The sequence below is a fragment of the Kogia breviceps genome, chromosome 4, assembly GCF_026419965.1.
Source record: "Kogia breviceps isolate mKogBre1 chromosome 4, mKogBre1 haplotype 1, whole genome shotgun sequence".
Lineage (NCBI taxonomy): Eukaryota > Metazoa > Chordata > Mammalia > Artiodactyla > Physeteridae > Kogia > Kogia breviceps.
The window spans coordinates 180122940-180143516 of record NC_081313.1 but is presented as its reverse complement, the minus strand read 5'-3'; the positions used below and the strand labels follow the sequence as shown (position 1 = coordinate 180143516).

At 56.7% G+C, this 20577-nt stretch overlaps 2 protein-coding genes across 11 annotated transcripts in view; one reads left to right on the top strand and one right to left on the bottom strand.

The window, feature by feature from the left end:
• The window catches only part of TLE2 (TLE family member 2, transcriptional corepressor), a 24067-nt gene extending 13420 nt beyond the window's left edge, over positions 1 to 10647 (top strand). For 5 of the 10 annotated variants that reach the window (XM_059060025.2, XM_059060024.2, XM_059060021.1 and 2 more), the window contains 7 exons: positions 789 to 865; positions 1681 to 1930; positions 2313 to 2560; positions 2689 to 2836; positions 4413 to 4563; positions 5381 to 5457; positions 6858 to 7141. In XM_059060025.2, coding sequence (XP_058916008.1) covers positions 789 to 865; positions 1681 to 1930; positions 2313 to 2560; positions 2689 to 2836; positions 4413 to 4563; positions 5381 to 5457; positions 6858 to 6965 — 1059 coding nt within the window. In that variant the 3' untranslated portion in view covers positions 6966 to 7141. Of the gene's footprint in view, positions 1 to 788; positions 866 to 1680; positions 1931 to 2312; positions 2561 to 2688; positions 2837 to 4412; positions 4564 to 5380; positions 5458 to 6857; positions 7142 to 7694; positions 7766 to 10632 lie in introns of those variants that run through there. The other 5 variants (XM_067033117.1, XM_067033118.1, XM_067033116.1 and 2 more) reach the window with 3 other exon arrangements.
• Positions 9000 to 20577, bottom strand: TLE6 (TLE family member 6, subcortical maternal complex member). The gene is made up of 18 exons (XM_067033327.1): positions 20473 to 20577; positions 18684 to 18758; positions 18113 to 18186; positions 17649 to 17694; positions 17497 to 17550; positions 16452 to 16493; positions 12745 to 12807; positions 12364 to 12652; positions 12239 to 12300; positions 11886 to 11946; positions 11697 to 11800; positions 11570 to 11607; positions 10961 to 11213; positions 10610 to 10860; positions 10174 to 10315; positions 9613 to 9763; positions 9272 to 9348; positions 9000 to 9104 (listed from the first exon to the last, which is right to left on the bottom strand). The coding sequence occupies exons 1-18, from the start codon at positions 20575 to 20577 to the stop codon at positions 9000 to 9002; spliced, it is 1992 nt and encodes a 663-aa protein (XP_066889428.1).

Below are 20577 nucleotides of genomic sequence, written 5' to 3'. Positions count from 1 at the left end.
AAGGGACTTTGGTGATTCTGGTAGATTGTAGAGGAAGGACTACCCCAGGGTGAAGACTGGAAGTGATGTACCATGGGAAAGAGTTGAAGGAGAGGCATGAGAGACTCCTGAGCTGGTGCAGGGGGAGGAGACAGGGTCTGCGTGGGCCCCAGAGGGCAGTACCAGTACTGGGACGGATGCTTGCTAGAGTGAGCCATCCTGAAGTGGGTGTAGATGCCTCCAGAGGGAATAAAATGCCTGTCATTGGAGTTATTCAAGGCCTGAGGCTGGGTGGGCACTTGCAAAGGGTGTTGTAGAACAGGGGTCAGCAGCGTTTTCTGTAAAGGGCCAGATGGTAAGTATTTTTGGCCTTGCAGACCAGTTGATCCCTATCACAACTACTCAACTCTGCCTTCATAGCTCAAAAGCCACCATAGACAACATAGAGAGGAATGGGTGTGGCTGTGTGCCAATAAAACTTTATTTATGAAAACAAGCAGGGGGCCAGAGTTTGCTGACCCCTGTTCTGTGCATTGGACAGAAGATTCATCAGGATCCTTCCACCTCTGGGGCCATAGGATTCCCCAGCCAGAGACCTTGGGGTTCCCTCGTGTGAAAGCCTCCACTTTCCCATCTGTAGGATGGGTAAAGGAAAGGACATCTCCCCTTTCTTGGGGAGGGGCTGATAAATTGAGGGGGGGGGGCGGTGTCCTCTGATAAACAGAGAGGAATATGGCAAGTGAGCATGGGAGAGGGCAGTTGTGGTTTCGAGTCATCCGCCCATGACACCCCCGTCGGCGTTTTGGCAGATGGCATTTGAGTCTCATCCACATCTCCGAGGGTCGCCCATCTCTTCCTCCCTGCCCACCATCCCTGGGGGAAAGCCGTGAGTACCAGGGTGGGGCTCCCTGCCTCCTCTCAGGTGCTTACATTGTGGGGCGGGTGTTGGGCTTCCCTGCTGCCTTTCCAGAAAGTCTCTTCTGTAAGATAATCGCGGCTGCGGGAGTTGCTCTCTGGAGAGAGGGTTATGTAACAAGCAAAGCCTTCACTAGTGGTTCTCAGCAGGGGGTAGATCTTGTGATTCCTTACCCCCACCCCACCCCCACCCCCACCCCCGCCCCCGCCCCCGCCACCAACCGCAGGACATTTAGTGATGTCTGGTGATATTTTTGGTTGTCACACCCAAGTGCTTCTAGCCTCTAGTGGGTGGGGGCCAGGGATACTACTCAACACAGTACAATGCACAGGGCTGCCCCACCCCAGAGAATGACCCGGCCCCAAGATCAGTAGAACTTTCTGCCGTGGAACTTTCTGCCGTGACGGGAATGTGCTACACTCAACAGCTGTCCAATCTGATTGCCATCAGCTATCTGTGGCTTTTGAGCACTTGAAATGTGGTCGCTGCGACTGAGGAAGTGAAATTTTAAATTTCTTTCCATTTAACTGGCCCTGTGGCTGGTGGCTGCTATTGGACTGCGTTCTCTGGAGTTCCCAAGGCATCTACCTGGATCCTCTGTTCCACGGAGATTCACTAAGTGCTTGCTTACCATGCACCAGGCCACGGCCGGACCCCTTCCTCTTCAGTATCACGCTGACCTTTGATCCCGGGGCCCCGTCCCTAAACGCATGGGGGCACAGGCAGGGGGGTGAGGGTGGGGAGGGTCCCGGCTCCCCGTGCGTCATGCCCCACCTCCCGTCCAGGGCGTACTCCTTCCATGTGTCTGCGGACGGGCAGATGCAGCCGGTGCCCTTCCCTTCTGACGCGCTGGTGGGCGCCGGCATCCCGCGGCACGCGCGGCAGCTGCACACGCTGGCGCACGGCGAGGTGGTCTGCGCGGTCACCATCAGCGGCACCACGCAGCATGTGTACACGGGCGGCAAGGGCTGTGTGAAGGTGTGGGACGTGGGCCAGCCGGGCGCCAAGACGCCAGTGGCCCAGCTGGACTGCCTGGTGAGGGCGGGGCGGAGCTTGCAGGCCAGCGGGGCGGGGCTATAGGCCAATGGGTGGAGTTTATTGGCCAACCAGGGTGGGGCTTGTTGGCCAATTTGGGGCAGAGCTCTTAGGGCACCCACAGGTGGAGGTTAGAGCCCAACAGGGTTGGGGCTTATGGGCCAGTGGGGTGGCGCTTATGGGCCAACCAGGGGCAGGATTTATAGGCCAATGAGGGTGGAACTTACAGTTCAACAGGATTGGAGATTAAGGCCTACAGGGTGGAGCTTATAGGCCAACCAGGGGCAGAGTTTACAGGCCAACTGGGGTGGTTTATTCAGCTGGGCTCTGGCAGGCCTGGCTGAGGGTACTACCCCACGCCCTTGCTTCTCTCCCCTCCCAGAACCGGGACAACTACATTCGTTCCTGCAAGCTGCTGCCGGACGGCCGGAGTCTGATAGTGGGTGGTGAGGCCAGCACCTTGTCCATCTGGGACCTGGCGGCCCCCACCCCTCGCATCAAGGCGGAGCTGACCTCCTCGGCGCCTGCCTGCTACGCCCTGGCCGTCAGCCCCGACGCCAAGGTCTGCTTTTCCTGCTGCAGCGACGGCAACATCGTGGTCTGGGACCTGCAGAACCAGACCATGGTCAGGTGGGTGGCCGGTGCCCTGTAACCTCGGGCAAGCCCCTGCCGTCTCCCCTTTGTGCTGTGGGAGCGGCCTGGGAGGATGCTGGAACAGCACCACCTCCAGGATGGACACCTGGCCCTCCTTTCTCCAGGCAATTCCAGGGCCACACGGATGGGGCCAGCTGCATCGACATTTCTGATTACGGCACTCGGCTCTGGACGGGGGGCCTGGACAACACTGTGCGCTGCTGGGACCTGCGGGAGGGCCGCCAGCTGCAGCAGCATGACTTCAGCTCCCAGGTGCCGCACAGGATCTGGCAGAAGGGGGACACGAGTTCCAGGAATCCGGCCTCCCTTCCTCTCCCCCTGAGGCACCCACTTCCAGATGCCGGGCAGGACCAACCACCTGCTCTCTGTGTCCATCTTTCTTGTCCTTGAGGCAAATCCACAGACCTTCCTCTTTAATTCTTCAAAGGCGGCACAGGGAAGCCCAAAGGAGCTGATTTGTATCAAGCTGTGGGGCTACTAAGACCCTCAGATCATCTTCCCAGATGCTCTTGCCAAGCCATTCCTCTGTTCCCTTTGTCTTCTTGTGTAGCTGGTTTCTCTTCCCAGCCTTCAACCCCTTGACCCTACTGAGAGCTCCTGACCACCGCCCCCCACCAGGACTCATCGTGGGGGAAGCTGCTGACCCCAGGGGACAGATAGGAGCCGGACACAGAGAGGTCTCTATTGGGGGTGCTGTGGAAGGCCAGATTGAAGGATGTGGTGAAGGGGTTGGACAGAATCATGGGGCTCCCGAGGGCTGAGCAAAGAGTCAAGGACAGGTCTCCAGATACCCCGGACCCAGATCCTGTCTCCCATTGCCTTGGGGGCAGGTTGTGAGCTCCTTGGCCTGTTCTTTAAGACCTCTGTGTTCTAGTCTCACACACACCATGCCATGTGATACCTCTGGACCAGGCACTTACAGTTCCCTCTGGCTGACATGGCTTGCCTTACCTTTCTCCCATTGGTAAACTCCTACACATCCTTCAAAACCCATCTCCAATTTGCCCTCTCCTTGAAATCTGGTGGGCACTAGCCCCCGAACTCTTTCTTTTTTACCTTCTCTTTAGCTTGAAGCTTCCTTTGATAGGGAAATCAGGGGTGCAGGTGGGTATAGTTGTCCATCCCGTGTCCCCAAAATTTAGATGGGTGGCATACATATCTGGTGATCCCATGGTGAATATCTCCCATCCCACCGGGCCCTTCTTTATACAGGAAAACTTCTGTATGGCCGGGAACATGTGAAACCTTTCAGGCTTTGTTGTGAATTTATGGTTCTTTCCACACATGTCTCATTTGTCAGTAAGACTTTGAGAGGCTTAGGATGGGTGAGGGTCTTATGCCTCTCTGTGCGGCGCTGGGCATGGGGCACAGACTTGTGAAGCGACTGCGTACTTTCAAATCAAAGTCAAAATTGGTTTTGGCAAGTGGGGAAAGTTCCAAGTTGAGAGTCAGAAGGCCTGGTCTTTGATGGACTTGCTATGTGACCTTGAGCTGGATGTGGCCTCAGCTTCCCTTCCACCATCTGCTAAAGGGGAGCTACTGTCCTTGTTGGCTTCGCCCCCTCCCTCCCTCCCTCCCAGAGCTGTTGTGCGTTCAGAGCAGATAATGGATATGAGGCCCCAGGGTTCCGTGTAATTCTGATTAATATTAATGATTCAACACGCAGTTGCCTGCTGTGCTCCAGGCCCAGGGCCAGCTGCTTCTCCACGCGGGAGCTGCAGCGGGAGAGTTGGACATCTCCCCTCCCCGCCCTGGCCCCCCAGCTCTGGGCATCCCCCCCCACATCCCAAGGGGTTTTTCATCTCCTGTCTTCCCTCTTCACCCCCAGATTTTTTCCCTGGGCCACTGCCCCAACCAGGACTGGCTGGCGGTTGGCATGGAGAGCAGCAACGTGGAGATCCTACACGTCCGAAAGCCCGAGAAATACCAGCTGCATCTTCACGAGAGCTGTGTGCTCTCCCTCAAATTTGCTTCCTGTGGTGTGTGTCTGCCGGTCTGGGGTGGGGACTCCGGGGCGCTGGTGCAGGGTTGCCAAAACACAACCGCAACAAAAAAAAACCCACGACAGAAAAAGAGGACCCCTGGTTTAATTTGAATCTTAGGCAAACAACGATCATTCCTTACTTGTCCCATTCTAAGTATTGCATGGGACATACTCTAAAGGACAAAGAATTTGTTAGCATAGTAAGTAGATCCCACGTATTTTGTGGGACATACTTATACTAAACAACACATAATTTATTAGCATAAGTATGTCCCCCAAATACATGGGATATACTTATACTAAAAAGCAACTAATGAGTTAGTGCAGATATATCTCAAATATTGCATGGGATATACTTACACTACATATTTTTTTTTTTTTTTTTTTTTAGTATAGATATGTCCCAAGTATTTCATGGAACTTACATATACTTAAAAAAAAAAAAAAAACCCAAACAAACAGATAATGTACTCTAGAGGACCCACCGGTACTAAAAATGATGTGTGGTTGATCTCGGATTCAGATGTAACTGGGCACCCTGTTTTTACCTGGCAACATTCTGCTGGGGCTCCCCCTTCTTGAAGGCCAGTTGGAGCCCTTTGAGGCCTTGGCTTCAGTATCTGGGATGTGGGAGGGAAGCTCGAGCATCAGCTAAGGGGCCTCCTGTCCCCCAGAGATGGGCAGAGGTGTGAGAAAAGGAGCGGGAAGGGAGGCCAGCCCAGGCTGCCCCGTCTCTGCCCGCAGCCCCCAGCCCTGGCTTCCTCCGGTCTGCCCCCCTCCTGAACTCCCTGCCCTCCTTCCCCTTCCCCCAGGGCGGTGGTTCGTGAGCACGGGCAAAGACAACCTGCTCAATGCCTGGAGGACGCCGTATGGAGCCAGCATCTTTCAGGTACTTCCCGTCTGAGGTCCCCAGCCCCGCAGGACAGGAAAGTGCCCCCACCAGCCACGAGCTACTAAAGCAGAGTGGTCAGCCCCGAGGGCCACATCTGGGCCCAGCCTGCTTTTGTTTTGAATCGTGATGACATGTATATAAAAGTTGCCGTTTTAACCATTTGTAAGCGCACAGCTCAGCGGCATTGAACACATTCACACTGTCGTGCAACCGTCCCCGCCATCCATCCATCCGCAGAACTTTCTCATCTTCCCAAACTGCAACTCTGTCCCCATCAAATACTCGCTCTCGCTCTCCGTCCCCTCCCCCAGCCCCTGGCCCCCACCATCGACTTCCTGTCTCTGTGGATTTGATGACTCATATGAGGGATCACACAAGATTTATCCATCTGTGTCTGGCTTCTCTCACTGAGCATCGTGTCCCCAAGGTCGTCCGCGAACGTTCTAGCAGGTGTCAGAACCTCCTTCCCTTCTTTTTTTTTTTTTTTCCTCCTTCCCTCCTTTTAAGGCTAATATTCCGCCGTGTGGATGGATCACATTGTGTTTATCCATCACCCGTCGATGGACACTAGGGTTGTTTCCACTTTTTGGCTGCCGTGAACATTCATGTACAAGTTCTCGTGTGCATGCGTGTTTGCATTTCTCCTGGGCAGATATCTTGGAGTGCAGTTGCTGATAATTGTTTAATCTTTGGAGAAACTGCCAGACTGTTTTCCCAATTTTCTATTCCCACTAGCAGTGTGTGAGAGTTCCAATTTCTCCCCATCCTCAACAACACTTGTTCTGTTGTCTTTCTTACAGCCATCCTGCTGGATGTGGAGTGGTTTTTACATTTTTGAAAGGGTTGTAAAAGAAAAAGGAGATGATGTAACACAGACTGATTTGGTCTCTGGACGTATGGCCAGAGCGCACTTGGACTTAAGTGAGCTTTCAGGTCTAAGGCCTACAAATTTACTATTGGCCCCTTTACAGAAAAAGTTTGCAGAGCGCTGGTGTAGGTCATCCTGCTGTGTGAGCCCTCGCCCTCTGCTGTGCTGTGTGGCCTCATGCCTGGTGCACACCCTCTCTGAGCTTCCCAGGAAAGGGCAGTTCTCCTGTTCCAGGGAACCGAGGTCTCGCTCCTTCCAGGAGCACTGTCACCTGTCCAGAGGCTCAGCTCCAAAGGACCTTTCTCTGGAAAATGTGTCACCCTCCTTCCCTCCCTCCTGCTAAGCTCCCCACACCGGGCTCCCCTGAGTCCTGTCTTGGGCCCAGGCTGGAGCACAGACTCACCCTTGTGGGCAGTCTCCTTGCCTCTTTGCTCTGAACTTGCAGGTGGTCAGGTGCACGAACCAGACCGTGCTGGCCTTGGCCGTGCCTCACTCCCTTCTCTCTCCCCCTTCCCCTCCCTGTCGACAGTCCAAGGAGTCATCCTCCGTGCTGAGCTGTGACATCTCCGGGAATAACAAGTACATCGTGACAGGCTCTGGAGACAAGAAGGCCACCGTGTACGAGGTGGTCTACTGAGACACCACTCTTGCCCAACTCCTGAGGTAGGGGCATCCAGGACCCCCTCTCCAGTCCTACTCTGAGCACTAAATCTCATCTGCTCTCTGGCTGACCCCCTTACGTCCTTCCCTGCTGGATGTGGGACCTGATGTGCAGGGGGACTTGGGGGAAATAAATAAATGTATTTATCACAACCGCCTTTCTGTCTCGGGCTGAGGAGCCAGGAACCTTTGCTCTTTCTGGGCACTGTTCCGGGGGGAAGGCCGTTTGCCAGCTGTGTCAGCCTCTTTTTCCTCACCTGGACACTGAAGGAATTCATTCCGCATGAAATGCTGAGGGGTCGACCACAAGAAATGGGTGTTGTCTTGGGCCGTGTGGCTTCCATTGTGCCATGTAACAAACAGCCCCCAGATCTCGGTTGAAACAATAGATGTTTATGTCTCACCCACACCTGTGTGGCAGGTGGGGCTTGACTCCAAGCAGACACTCAGGGCTCCAGGTGGAGGTTTTACCACCTCAGTGTGTAGCTTTTGAGGCCAGCGTAGCAGGGGGGATGCTTTTACATCCTTGGCGCCAAAGCTTCGCCTATCTGCTCTACTGCCAGCCTGTGGGACAGACTCACCCCAAGACCCTGCCCACGTACAAAGCGTTAGGGAATATGGTAGAGCACGAAGGTATTTGGGGGTGCAGTCATGTTTCCTTTGAGACTCAGTGATAATTCCTAAGAGCCTGGCACACAATGCCCAGCCCACGGTCAGGTGCTGAGCAGAGGCCACAGTCCTAGAGGAGGTGACAGCAAAGAGAAGAGCTAAAGGAGGAGAAACAGCCATTTGGAAGAGTGATGGAAGGATGTGCTGGGAACAGAGGGAACAGCATGTGCGAAGGCTCAGAGGTAAAGACCTTGGCCGTTGTGGAAGTCAGGAGAGCGGGGGGGGGGTGGGGTGGGGGTGGGGTTTCCTTCCCAGCTCCAGATCAGGCTTAAGCAGAGAAAGCCCATGGAAATGTGAGCCAGATTTTGAGAGAGGCCGGTGGGGGTGGTGAAGGCATCAGAACTGGGTTCTGGAAGTTCACGGGGGCTGCCGCGAGGACCATGGGTTAGACGGGGCTGGGGGGCAAAGTGGGGCTGCTGCTGGGAAACTTCTGGAGGGAGATGGCAGGGTGGCAGGGTCGCTGCTGAAAACAGTCATGCCCAGGGGGTTTCTGAAGGCATGGGACGCGGATAGGATAATTCCCCAGTTAGGGAGACCAGACCCGTTGACGCCACTTGGGATTACTGTCCATCCGAGAAGGACGGGGTGAGCAAATGGTGATTTCGGAGCCCTACTGAGAGGGTGGAAAAGTGCTGGCCAGCAAGAGCCACCCCTGTCTTCCGCTCGGCACAGCTGGCGTTGGCTGCATACTTCTTGGTGGTGGGGCCGTCCCAGGCCATCGTGGGGCGCTAAGCAGCGTCCCTGGCCCCCAACCGCTCAAGGCCAGGAGCACCCCCAGTCGTGACAAACCGCATTTGTCCCCAGACATGGCCCAGTGTCCCCTGGGGGTTAGACTCACCCCCCCAGCTGAGAAGCACCGGTCTAACGGGACACAGGTAACTTGGGAAGGACCAAGGACCCCATCCCTGGGACTGTGCAGGCAGGGCTGGGAAACGTCTCTCCTTGAGATCAGATGAGCTCAGTGGAGCAGAAAGAAGGGCTCCAAGCAATTCCCTGGCGCTCCAGTGGTGAGGACTTCATGCTTTCACCGCCGTTGCCCGGGTCCCATCCCAGCTTGGGGAACTAAGATCCCACGTGCTGCGTGGCGTGGCCAAAAAAGAAAAAAAAAAAAAAAAAAAAAAGAAGGGCTCTATGTCCAGTTCGCCCAACGGCAGGGGTCAGTGGCTCTGATCCGATTCTCAGGGAATGTGGACTCAAAAGGCTCAGAGTCCCACACCGTTAGAGTCCTTCCAAATCTCCACAAGACAGCCAGCACCGGATCCGTGCTTTTTCCAAATGCTTTATTACACGGGACAAAGGTCCTAGGTCCGGTCGTGCTCACCCCACCCGCCCTGGTGAGCCCTCAGTACGTGATCTGGTACACTGAGGCGTGGTCCCTGGACCCCGTGATGGTTAGGTGGTTGCTGGAGGACACGTCGCAGCACGTGATGGAGGACGTCTCGGGTACCTGGGAGAGTCGGGGAGCAGAGAGACGGGATTCACCCATCCCTGCCCTTAACATCTGCCCATAGATTCAAACGTGGTCCCTGGGTTGGGGGGGGGGCGGGGGTGTCTCTGCATTCGGACCCCTGGGCTCAGCCCAGTGAATGCCGCCCACCTGCCCCACCCCCATACCTGGGCCACCGTCGTCCCCGTGGGCATGCTGAAGATGCTGACCATGTTGTCTGTCCCCACGCTCACCCACCACTGGCCTGGGAGAAGGCAGAGGGGGGCCCGGTCATGGGGAGAGCCGGGAGCTGAGGGCTGGACCCCCGGGGATCTGGGAAACAGGGAGCCCCCCACCTCCCTCACACCCCTGCGGAGAGCATCGCTCAGGGCGGTTCCTTCTGATGAAGGGCTTGGGGGGGGGTCAGGAAGGGTCAGAAAGGGCTGGGTGGAGTCAGTCTTGGTGAGGCAGGGCCCTGTGGGAGGCTGGGGGCCACGGCGGACTCCCTGCCGCGATCCTGGCCACTCACCCAGCGGGGAGAACTTGAGACCGAGGATGGTGCCGTCCTTACGCCCCACCATGTGCTTCTGGCCCCCGAGGCTGGGCTGCAGCCACTGCTGGCCGTCAGCTGTGCCCACCAGCACCCAGTCCTCCCAGGGGCTGGGGGACAGGCTCATTATCTGGAGACAAGGCAGCAGGGAAACACTGTCCAGCTCCCAGAGGGGCCCGAGAGGTGGCAGGAACACAGGGACCCACCCCGGGGGCCGACCGCCTGCAGCTTCCTGCTTGTGAGACCCCCCCAGAAAGCAACTTCACATATCCGGCCTTGGCTGGCTCATCTGCAAAATGGGTCCTCTCTACTTTATGGGATTATCCCAGAGACTCAATGAGAATAGGAACCCCTGATACAGAGTACGAAAGCATCCAATGTTATCTGGGCAACCGGGGAGGATGCAGCTAAGGACCCCTCTTCAGAGCATCACTGAGACCTGAGGTACCACTAACCCCTGACCTTCCCGCCAGCCTCCACCTCCTTCAGTGCACAGCCCAGCTGCTACCTGGCCAAGCAGGCCCCGTCCCAGCTGCACACCTGAGACTCGAACTGGTATTCCTGGGGCTCCCCAGTGGTCCTCAGGTCCCAGCACCGCAGGCAGGCGTCCAGACCCCCTGTCCAGATGTGCTGGCCTTTGACAGCAATGCTCTTGGCACCGTTCAGGTGACCTGGCAGGTCCCTGGCCAGGAGAGGCATCGGAAGGGAGGTCAGGGCTGAAACGCTAAGCTTTGGGCCCCCGAGGACACCCCCCACTCCAGTCACACCCGGGTGACAGATGGGGAAACGGAGCCAGGCGAGAAGTACCACAACTGGGCTTCAAGGACCCAGCCACGGTTTGAACCTGGGTCTTCAACTCTCAAATGCAAGAGTTCCTTAAGGAAAGGGGCTTTGGCCTTGAGACTGCTGGGTCCCTACTCAGGGGTCCAGGTGGGAAGGGGCTCTCGGGGTGACCCCGCCCACCCCTGGGCCACACCTGACCACGCTCTGGTTCCGCAGGTCCCAGATCCTGACTCTGCCATCGGTGAAGCCGGCAAAGGCCAGGTTGTCCTCAGGGCTGGCGGCCAGGGCCTGGCAGGTGAGGCCCGCACAGGGCAGCTCTACTCTCACATACAGGGAGGGTGCCGTCAGGTCCCACAGGCTCACGCTGGTCAGGCGGTGGCCGCCCGTCAGCAGGGCCGTGCTGTTTGAGAACAGCAAGCAGGTGCGCAGGTAGGCCCCCTGGGTCTGGGGTGGGCAGAGCCTGGGGTGAGCTTCCTCCCCTGCAGGGTGGGGGGGGCTCTCCCTGCTCCCACAAGCCCCGCCCCAGAGCCAGCCCTACCCTCACCTGTACACGCAGGTAGCTCACCGGAAACCTGGCCTCCACCACCTGGCCCACCAGGCTCCACACCTTGACGCCGCCCCTGCCACAGGTGAAGGCGTGCCGCGTGAAGCTGCTGACGGCCGTGGCCAGCACGGGCTCCCCATGTTCTAGCCTCCGTATCTTCTCCACTCTGCGTGGCACGGCCAGCTTCTTGGACTGCCAGGGCAAGGCATCAGGCCTATTCCACGTGTTTTCAAAGTCCTCAGGGTCCCAGCATCTTGGGAGAGGAGGCCTCAGGGTCACCGGCCCGCCTGCGAGCCTCTCTGCCCGGAGCAGGGCACCTATCAAGCCCCAGAGGGGCTTCATTCTTTGTCAGATTTGGGGTTCTCTCAGGCCTCATTTCTCCACGGCACTCTATATCCGCCCCCCAGGTTCTACCCACACCCCTCCAAGTATTCTCCTTCTCCCATGACCAAACACTGCTCCCTTCTGCCTGACATGTTTTGTCCTATCCCAGCAAACTCCTATTCATCCTTCAAGGTCCTAACCATTATGTCCCTTCCTCCAGGAAGCCTTCTCAACCCCACATCTGGGCTCCCTTAGCCTCAGACCACAAGGCTGGGACATACTTACATGGGCTTCAGAAATTGATAGTTTTTTACGTCAAGCTCCTGCGGGTGGACGAGGTCACAGCTGAGCCACATCCTCCTCCCGCCCCAGCCCCCCCCCCCAGCCTTTGTGTGGGGTGCGGGGGTCTCACCTGGGCTGTGCGGGAGAACACCCCCTCTCCTACAGTGCCCAGTCCTGTGCTTCCCTTTCGGGAGCCCTCAGAGGAGCTGGGGGAGGGCGTAGCTGGGCTAAGAACTGGGCAGAGACAAGAGTGGATCAGTGGCAGGCGTGGCTCCCCCCCCTCCGCCCGGGCGGGCTGCCCTCCTCCCACCAGGATTACCCAAAGTGTCCTCGGGGAGCAGCTTCCCTCCCAAGTATCGTGGTGCTGGCTCCTGGCTTTCCTGCCCGCGGGAATTGGGGAGATCAGTTCAGACCAAAGGACCTGACCAGGGCTGGTCTGGGAACCGGAACACGGTAGGCGGGCCCAGGCAGCGTGGACAGGATGCTCCAACTGCCTGAAGTCCCGTCCTCCCGTCCAGGCGGAGCTGCAGACAGGCTCAGGTCCTCTGAGGGTATCCAAGGGCTGAGGGTGGGGGAGGCGTGCCAATCCCACAGGCATCCAGAGGTCAAAGCCAGGGGGCCCAGCCAGGACAAAGCCCACCCTCCAGGGTACCGAGGATTCCAGTTACTTACCTGGCCTGGCGCCTGCTCTGTTGCTATGACGACGGAAGGGGATGAGGGGGAGAAGCCAGTTCAACCGGTGCTGTCCCTCCACGCGGCCTGATTCCCCACTTCCCCTCACCCTCAGGGAGACTCACTCCTGCGTCTGGGGCGCTCCCCCTGATCCTGGGTCCCAGCAAACATCTGCCAGAGCTGCTCTGTCAGAACATCCTGCCAAAACCGGGGCTCCGAGTCCCAGGACGGCCGCGTGTCCACCTGGTGCACTGCGTCGTCGTCCACTCCGGGGGTCTGCTGGAGCCAGTCGGATGACCTCGTGGCCATGATGTCTTCGAAGTCTGGCCCCTGGAGACTGGAGGCCCGTGGGGTCTTGGCCTCTGGGTGCTGGGGGTCCTGGTTGGGCTGCTCACTGGGGAACTCCTGGTTTCCCTGGTGCCGTAAGCACAGGGTGGTGAGGGACAGGAGGATGCACCCTTTGCCCCAAGCCTATCCCCACCCTACTCAGGGACCCAGGAACCTACCTCCCCCAGCTGGAAGCCCAGGGATTGGCTGCAGGTCTCCACTATCTGCAGGAAGTTTTCTGCCTGGAAAGGGAATGTCATCCCAGCTAAAGCTTCATCAGAGGACAGCCCTGGGTGCGAATACCTTCCTACAGGCCAGTTTCCCTGTTCACGAAGTGAGGCTACACCACCTCCCTTGAACGTTTATGAGTGGATTCATGATCGCCTAGCAAAAAGCAAGCTCTCGGTACCCAGAGGCCACCCTTGGCTGCGGGTGACAAAATTGAGCCCTAATGACCAGTCACCACTGTAATACGGTCACAAGTCAAGTCAGATCTGGGTTCGCATCCCAGCTGCTTTTCTTGGGACGTTTGGAAACAAAAGCCTGAATGCCACCCCCTTGCTTAAAATGGCTTCAAGAAGCAAAGCCGTGTGTACACACATCCCCCTTATGGGGATGACATCTGAATCTGCTGAAACATTGCAAAGATCCTGAGAAACCAATGGTTACCTCTTGGGGAGCAGGGCTGGCGACGGGGAAGTTAGGGGCCCTGGTGGGAGGGTCACTTATATTACTTTATATTTAAAGTCAAGCCATGTGGCTGTTACCAATTCCAGATTTAAGTGAACAGTTTCTGTGGTCGTGAAAGGGCACCCTAAATTTTCTTTTTCTCTCTCCCAGCAGGCTGCCCATCTGTTCTTTAGGACAGGCTCCCTCCTATGGCACGTCCCTACTGCTTTTCTCAAGAGCATCTATCTGGCCCAGGTACCAGATTTGTTTTTAACCTCTCCTTCCTCAAGACTGTACCTCCCTGCACAGTGGCTACCGGCTGCAGGTCACTATTTAAATACAAAGTTAAGTTTCATTAAAAATGCAATCTCAGAAAAAAAAAAATGCAATCCCTCCTGTCCCACGGGCCACATGTCAAGTGCTCAATAGCCACTTGGGGCTGGGGGCTGCCAGAGCAGACGGCGAGGCACGAACCTAGAACGTGCCTGGCAGCCAGCTGAGGACACAAACCACGCAAGACACGAACTGCCAGTACTGTCAGGAATTCGCTGTGGGGAGACCCACCTTCTCGGCCCGATAAGGGGCTCTACGGGAATGTGCAGCTATATTTAGTCCAGATGGACTAAATACAGTGATATTAGGAATGTTCTAGAAACGCCAGCTAAGGTTGAATACTTGAAATGTGGACGGTGCCACTTGACTGCCAATTAAAGTGTAAATAGCCACGTGTGTCCCGTGGCTACTGCAGAGGGTGACATGGGTTTAGTCTTTGGCCTTTGGCTTTGGAGGCAGTGCCGTGGGCCTTCTGAATGTACATGCACCTCCATGGTGGATGCCAAGAAGCTGTCTGGCCCAGAGCGAATTCCAAAATCCTGGGAAAATATTGTGATTCACAGAAAGAAATAATTGCTAAGGAACGTGGCCTGAGGCCTGCGGCTGTCAGTTCTGTTGAACAGGCACCACTGGGGTTCCCATTCTGCAGATGAGAAAACTGAGGCTCAGAGCATCCAAGTCAGTTTCCTAAAGTCAGGACACCTGGGGCCCAGCAGTGTTTACCTGCCTCCACTGGCAGCCTGGTCCCACCCCCGGCCCCTCGATGGTTGAGGGGGGGTGGGGTGGGGTGAGCCGGATGGTGGAGAGAGAGGCCGGAATGGAGGACCGCCCTCCCTGAGCTCTGGGCGCTCCAGGTGGCTGCCTCCTAGGGTAGCCAGCGATGGATTCCCCAGCTGGGCCTCCCTGCAGCACGAGGCCCAGGGGAGCCTTCCCCAATTCTCCCTGGCTCATTAATGCGCAATTTACTGGCACTTTAATGCTCTCAGCATGAAAAGTGCTGTTCCCTCCTGCCTGCATGCAGATCCTCCCTGGGGAGAGCTGTGTGCAGGCGGGCTGGGAAACCGGGGGGCGTTGCCACTGCTGCTGCTGCTGCTGCTCAGGATTTTAAATACACAGCAAGCAGGCTGGGAGACGAGGAACAGGAAACAGGGGAGGGGGAGGTGGTCCCTGTGAAACCACAAGTCAGCTAGGGATCATGACCTGGGGCCTTCTGTTGGGGGAGGAGGGTGCTCAGGGGCAACCCTCCTGGGTCCTCCTCCCCTTACATTTTATTTATTTCTTTCTTTTGGCAGCACCCCCACGGCATGCAGAACTCCCCGGACCAGGGATCATCGAACCCGTGTCCCCTGCAGTGGAAGTACGGAGTCCTAACCACTGGACCACCACGGAATTCCTCCCCTGACGTCTGGATGCTCAGCACATGCTGTCAGTTTCCTGACACATCCACACTCTGACTGCTTCTCACCACCAAACTGGCTCAGTGACCAGCCTCCCACACCTGGATGGTCCAACTGGACCCCAACTCCTATCCTGGCCCCCAAATATCCATCCTCCCCAAAGCAGCACCAGAGGGCACGCGTGAGCACCTGAGTCAGGCCCCGCCCCTCCTCTGCCCAGAGCCCTCCAGGGTCCCACCGCCCTGGGGATAAAAGCCAGAGTCCTCCCTGCGGCCCACAGGGCCCTGCACGACCCGCCGACCTGCCGACCTGCCGTGTCCCCTCCCTGCCCTCCCCTCCTCCCTCTCTCCCCCTCACTCACTCTGCTCCAGACACACGGGCCTCCTTGCTGTTCCTCCAATGAACCAGGCCTGGTCCTGCCCCAGGGCCTTTGCACAGGCTGTGCCCTCTGCCTGGTCTACTCCTTCCAGACATCTACACTCCCTCTCTGATCTCCTTCAAGAGTTTGCCCAAATGTCACCTTCTCAGTGAGCCTCCTTCCCTGACCACCCTGAATTGTAACCCATTCCCACCTCGGTTCCCCCCACGTCGCCTTGGGGCTGCTCGATTCCACCCCGGCCTTGCCCAGCCCTCACCATCTGACACTTCTGTTTACCAAGCTCCTCTCACCCCAAGGGCAGCGGTTTGTCTGTGTTCTCCTTTGCTATTTCCCTGGCGCCTACAACTGCACTTGGCAAGGAGGTGATGGATAAATATCTGTTGAATGAATAACCGTGTTCTGGTTGCTTCCTGCCCTGCCCCACCCTACCCTGGCCTCTGGATCCGTCTTTCCCTGTTCCCTGAGCTACCCACCCCAGGCCCCACTAAGTCGCAGACACAGCCCTGGCCCTCTGCCAGTCACATCTGGCACAGGCAGGAAGTCCTGCCAGCACCCAGGAGAAAGGGGCCAGGTGGCGGGAGGACAGGCGGGGTGGAAGCCATGCTCAGCCTAGCCAAGGCTCCCCGTGCTGGGAGCTGGGCCCCCAGTGCAGGCCTGTCCCTCCCCCCACCCCCGAGTGTGAGCCAGGCCCTTGGGAACCTCAGACACATGGAGACCACATCCGGCCATGCCTGGTGCATAAAAGCCCCTTCCTAGCACAGGCAACTAACCTGTGATGTGCTGACAGGTCCCTGGCCTCCTCCAGGCACGCGGGGACCAGGGAGCAGGACCGGAGAGGGAAGAGGCTCAGGACCAGAGATGCACTCCTGAGATGTGGGGGACCCAATGATACCCTGGGGATTCCACTTTGGGCCCCGCCCCCTCTGCCCCCAGCCCTCCAGGGCTCCCACCTCCCTCAGGGGGAAAAGCTCAAGTCCACCTCCGCGGCCCACAAGGCTCAGTAGACCTGCCCTGTCCCCTCCCTGTCCTCACCCCCTCCCTGTCTCCCCCCTTCCCCTGCCTTGCAAGGAGGGGCCGCCCTGCTCCAAGCTCCTGGTCACTCATTCACCTGCTTGTGATGTTCCTGGAGCCCCTGCCGGATCTCCTGGAACTGCAAAGGAAGAACAACGATCGCACTGGGAGGTGGTCAATGGAAGTGGGCAAGAGTGCAGAACTGACTGCTGTGCATGTTTCTCCCCAGCTGTCTGACCCTGGGCAACTCATGCTACCTCTCTGGTTCCTGCTCTCTACTGACTACCATACTCAGATTAGGAAGTAATCTGGTTTTCATTCTAGGTATGAGGTGGAGGTCAAAGAGGGGCACAACCCGCCCTTGCTCCCTCCCTGCCCTCCCCTCCTCCCTCTCTCCCCCTCGCTCACTTTGCTCCAGACACACAGGCTTCCTTGCTGTTCCTCCAACACACCAGGCCCGATCCTGCCCCAGGACCTTTGCACGGGCCGTGCCCTCTGCCTGAAACAGCCTTCCCTGTCCTCTCTAGGGTGGCAGGAACTCATCTTCTATGTCTCACTGTGAACGTGAGACACAGTGAGACATGGTGTCACTGTGTCTCATGTTCAAGAAGCCCTTCCTGACTACCTTAGCTCAAAACCTTGACTCACTTTCACCGCTTCACCTTCTATTTTCTTTTAAGCACTTAACATTTTGTAAATCTTGTTTCTCTATTTACTTATTTGTCTCTCTCCTTCCCTTAGAGCTGCCGGGTCCTATAGGGTAGCCACTAGTCAAACGTGGCTCTTTAACTTTCAGTCAATTAAAATTCAGCTCCTTACAGGAGCTCAGCAGCCACATGTGGCTGGTGGGTGCCATATTGGACCCTGTTGATAGAGAACATTCTTAGCTTTGTGGAAAGTTCCAGAAGACAGCACACACTAGAACATACATTCCTGAAGGACAGGAACTTCCAACACGTGCTGTACCCCTAACTCGTCAGCTGTGGGCTGAAGAAACTTCTCCTTAATTTAAATACAGAATTACTTGTTTTCACAGCAAGGTTTTTATTAATTAAGAAAAACTCACATGAAGTTGGTGCTCACTGGGTTAACTCACTTGCCTAAAATAAGCAAAGTAAGTAGAGGAGAGGGTGCCCCCAAACCCGGATCCTGAGGCCAAACTCAAAAGCCTTTCCAGGAGGCTCCTGAGGGACCACCTGGGGAGAGTAGGGGTGGGGCTTCTCAGAGAGGGTGGGGCTTCTCGGAGAGGGCGGGGCTTCTCGGAGAGGGCGGGGCTTCCCGGGCCGGGGCTCACCAAGTAGTAAGCGCTGTCCATCTGTGTCGTCAAGTGAGTGGGGAACCTGCCAGGGAAGACAAACCCGCTGCAAGAGGAGGCCTCAAGACCCTTCCCCAGAATGAGCCCTGCCCCCAGCCCCCCAGCAGGGCAGTTCTGGCAAGTGAGCTAGTCCCTTCCAGGTGCCACATTGAAGAAGGCTCCAAGACGAATATGATTTTAATGCGGTATTTTAAAAAACATAATTGAATGCAAGCAAATTCACACTGAACAACAACAAAATCAAAAATTTAAATGAAAGCCAGGATTGGTATTACTGGCTTTCCTTTCCTTTTGCTTCAGCCTTCAGGATGGCTCCTTCCCCGCTCCCGGCCCCCCACCAGCACCGGTCCTGTCTTTGGGCCATGGAGACAAGGATGGGATTCTTTCCCTCGGTGGGACTTAGGGCCCCAGTGGGGCCTCCAGCCCCCGAGAATCGCCCTCACCTCGGGAAGTGCTGCTTGAGCTGATGCAGGGCGTCCTGATAATTCCGGGCTGGAAGGCCGGCCTCAGGGTGAGCCTGGAGAGGTCGAAGGAGGGATGAAGAAAACCCACAGCCTCCCCATATCCCTGCCGTCAGGTCATCAGCCCCAAAGAGGGTGAGGTAGGGCCTCCTGAGACCTGAAGGTAGTTTGCTTTCTCTCTTATTACTTAAGTACCCACAGGGTATCTTCCATCTTGATTTTTGGCCTAAAGTAGAAAATATTTACTTTCTGGCCCTTTATAGAAGCTTGCCCACCCCTGGCCTAAACTGTTAGAAATGGTTTTCCCTGGGAAGTAATGGCGGGTGGGGAGGCGCAGAGAGGGACTTTTGCTTGTAAAATATTAACTGAGTAGATGATGTAGCCCTATGTTTTATCACCTCGGTAATAATAAGTTTAAAAAGAAAGTGCCTTAAAGTATGATGGGTTACTGTCCCCAGCTGAAGGCCTGGCCAGCCGGCTCATGTCCATCCCGCAGGAGCAGGAAAACAAAATTTGAGCCTCTTGCCCCCTCCCCCAGGGGCTAATGCCTCACCATCCTTTGATGGTGCCCGTGGGGGCTGAGATGGCCCTTCTTCAGGCTGGAGTCACAAGGACTTTGCCAGGGACTCTAAAAGTAAAGAGGAGATGTCAGATCATGAGCGCAGAAGGCTGGGCAGTGGTAGAGGACAGAACTAGCCCCACCCCACCCTCGGCCTCCAGCACCATCCACCTTGGTCTTCTCTCCTCCAGGACTCAGTCCCAGGCCCCCAAACCCCTCCCTGACTGCCAGCACCCCACTGCATTCCCTACATCCTCTGTTCTTTCATTCATCACTCTCTGGTGCTTCCAGCTGTGCTGATTAGTGGTGGGGACCCCCTGGCGCCTCACCCTATGAGATGGGGGGTGCCGTATGGTGCCAAACACACTCCCTGACAGGAGCAGTCAGGGCTGGAGGTACCCCAGAGAAAGATATCAAAGCTCAACCTTAGTTTTGAGACAATTTCCTAAAGCACGGGAGAACATCATTTGGAAAGGGGTTTTGAAGGATGAGTAAGAGTTGGCCAGGTGAATTGGGAGAAATTTCTCAGACGGGAGGAAAGAGACGTCTCTCTACCCCCAATCATTCCTGCGACACCAAGCCCCTTCTTTACTTCGCTTCTGCCCCTCAGCTCCCCTCTAGGCTCCTCCCCAGCCCAGGGGCCATGGGGTCCTCCAGAAGACTGGAAGGCCTACCCGCCTCCCTTAGGATGGTGGCCCAGGAGGAACGAGGAGGAAGCCACGGGGTCAGCCAAGTTCAGGCCGACAGGAAGCACGTCCCCCTATCCCCGGGGTCCAATTGACCCATCGGGCCCCGCCCCGCCCCGCCCCGGCCCCGCCCCGGCCCCGCCCCGCCGCCACCTGCAACGCGAAGCTGGTCAGTGAACTAGCAGCAGCTGTACGTGGGCTCGGGCTCCGCGGGCGGCCGCTGGCGGTGCCGACCAATCGCGAGGCCGTTTGCCCACGTGGGCCTCAGTCGCCGTCGCTGATTGGTCGGCTCTCCCCAGCCTCTGGCCGGGCTGTCAATCAGTGTGCGGGGCGCCGCCGCTTAACCCTTTGCGGTACGGCTGAGGGGAAGGGTAGGGTGCAGAGTCGCAGGCAGGTTGGGATCCAGGCAGGGATGAGGATATTTAGAAGGGCAAGGGGCTTGGAGTCAGACGGTGTAACTTGAGGAGGGACTGGGCGGTGTGTATTTGCCTTGTTTGGTGAGAAGCCCTGTCAATTTTTCGTCTTGCCCAGGAGTGGCTCATGGCTGGGGGTAGGGATAGGGGGAGTCTTCTGCACTCCCACTCCAATCCTTAGATCTGGACCTTTTCCTCAATATTAAATATTAAATATTAAACGTGCAATGCAAACGAAGCTTCAGTCCCCTTTCTTGGAGAAAACTCAACGGCTCCCTTTTATCCAGGCTTCCTAGGAGCCAAGCCCGGGGCTGTGCATCTTATCAGCGAATTTTCCCAGCTGCCCTTCAAGCCCAGGGACAGAGACTCTGAGAAATCTGAGAACAAAAAGCCGGAACTGCAAAGGCCTTGAGGCTGGTACAGTTTTTCCAGGTTCAAGGCCAAGGAGGGAAGCGTAGTGCCTACTCTAGGCTTGGGGTGACCTCAGAGATAAGTGGTGGGGTGTATGTGGAGGGATTCAGGAGTCCTGTTTTGGTGTGAAGTGCCTGCTTGAGATGGGAAGTGGTCAGTCCAGTGTCTGGGGGTGAGAGGTCAACTTTGTACCTACCCCAGAACATTTGCACTGACTGTTCCTTCCTGGGCCAGGAAGAGTCTGTCCCCTGACTACCACTGGCTGGATCTCACCTTCGGCTCTGGCTCAGAGGTTACCACCTCAGGGAGGCCTCCATCCCCCTTTTTTAATTTTTCTCCAAATCTGGTTTCTATTGGAGCTAATCTTGTAATCTCCAT

Excerpts from the sequence above, each read along its gene's own strand:
- TLE6 (XM_067033327.1), bottom strand. The coding sequence starts at position 20,577 with ATGGAGATTACAAGATTAGCTCCAATAGAAACCAGATTTGGAGAAAAA. Across the intron at positions 17,695-18,112 it reads CTCAAGCAGCACTTCCCGAG|GTTCCCCACTCACTTGACGA; the intron begins GTGAGGGCGATT and ends CTTCCCTGGCAG. Across the intron at positions 11,801-11,885 it reads GCTCCCCGAGGACACTTTGG|TTCTTAGCCCAGCTACGCCC; the intron begins GTAATCCTGGTG and ends GTCTCTGCCCAG.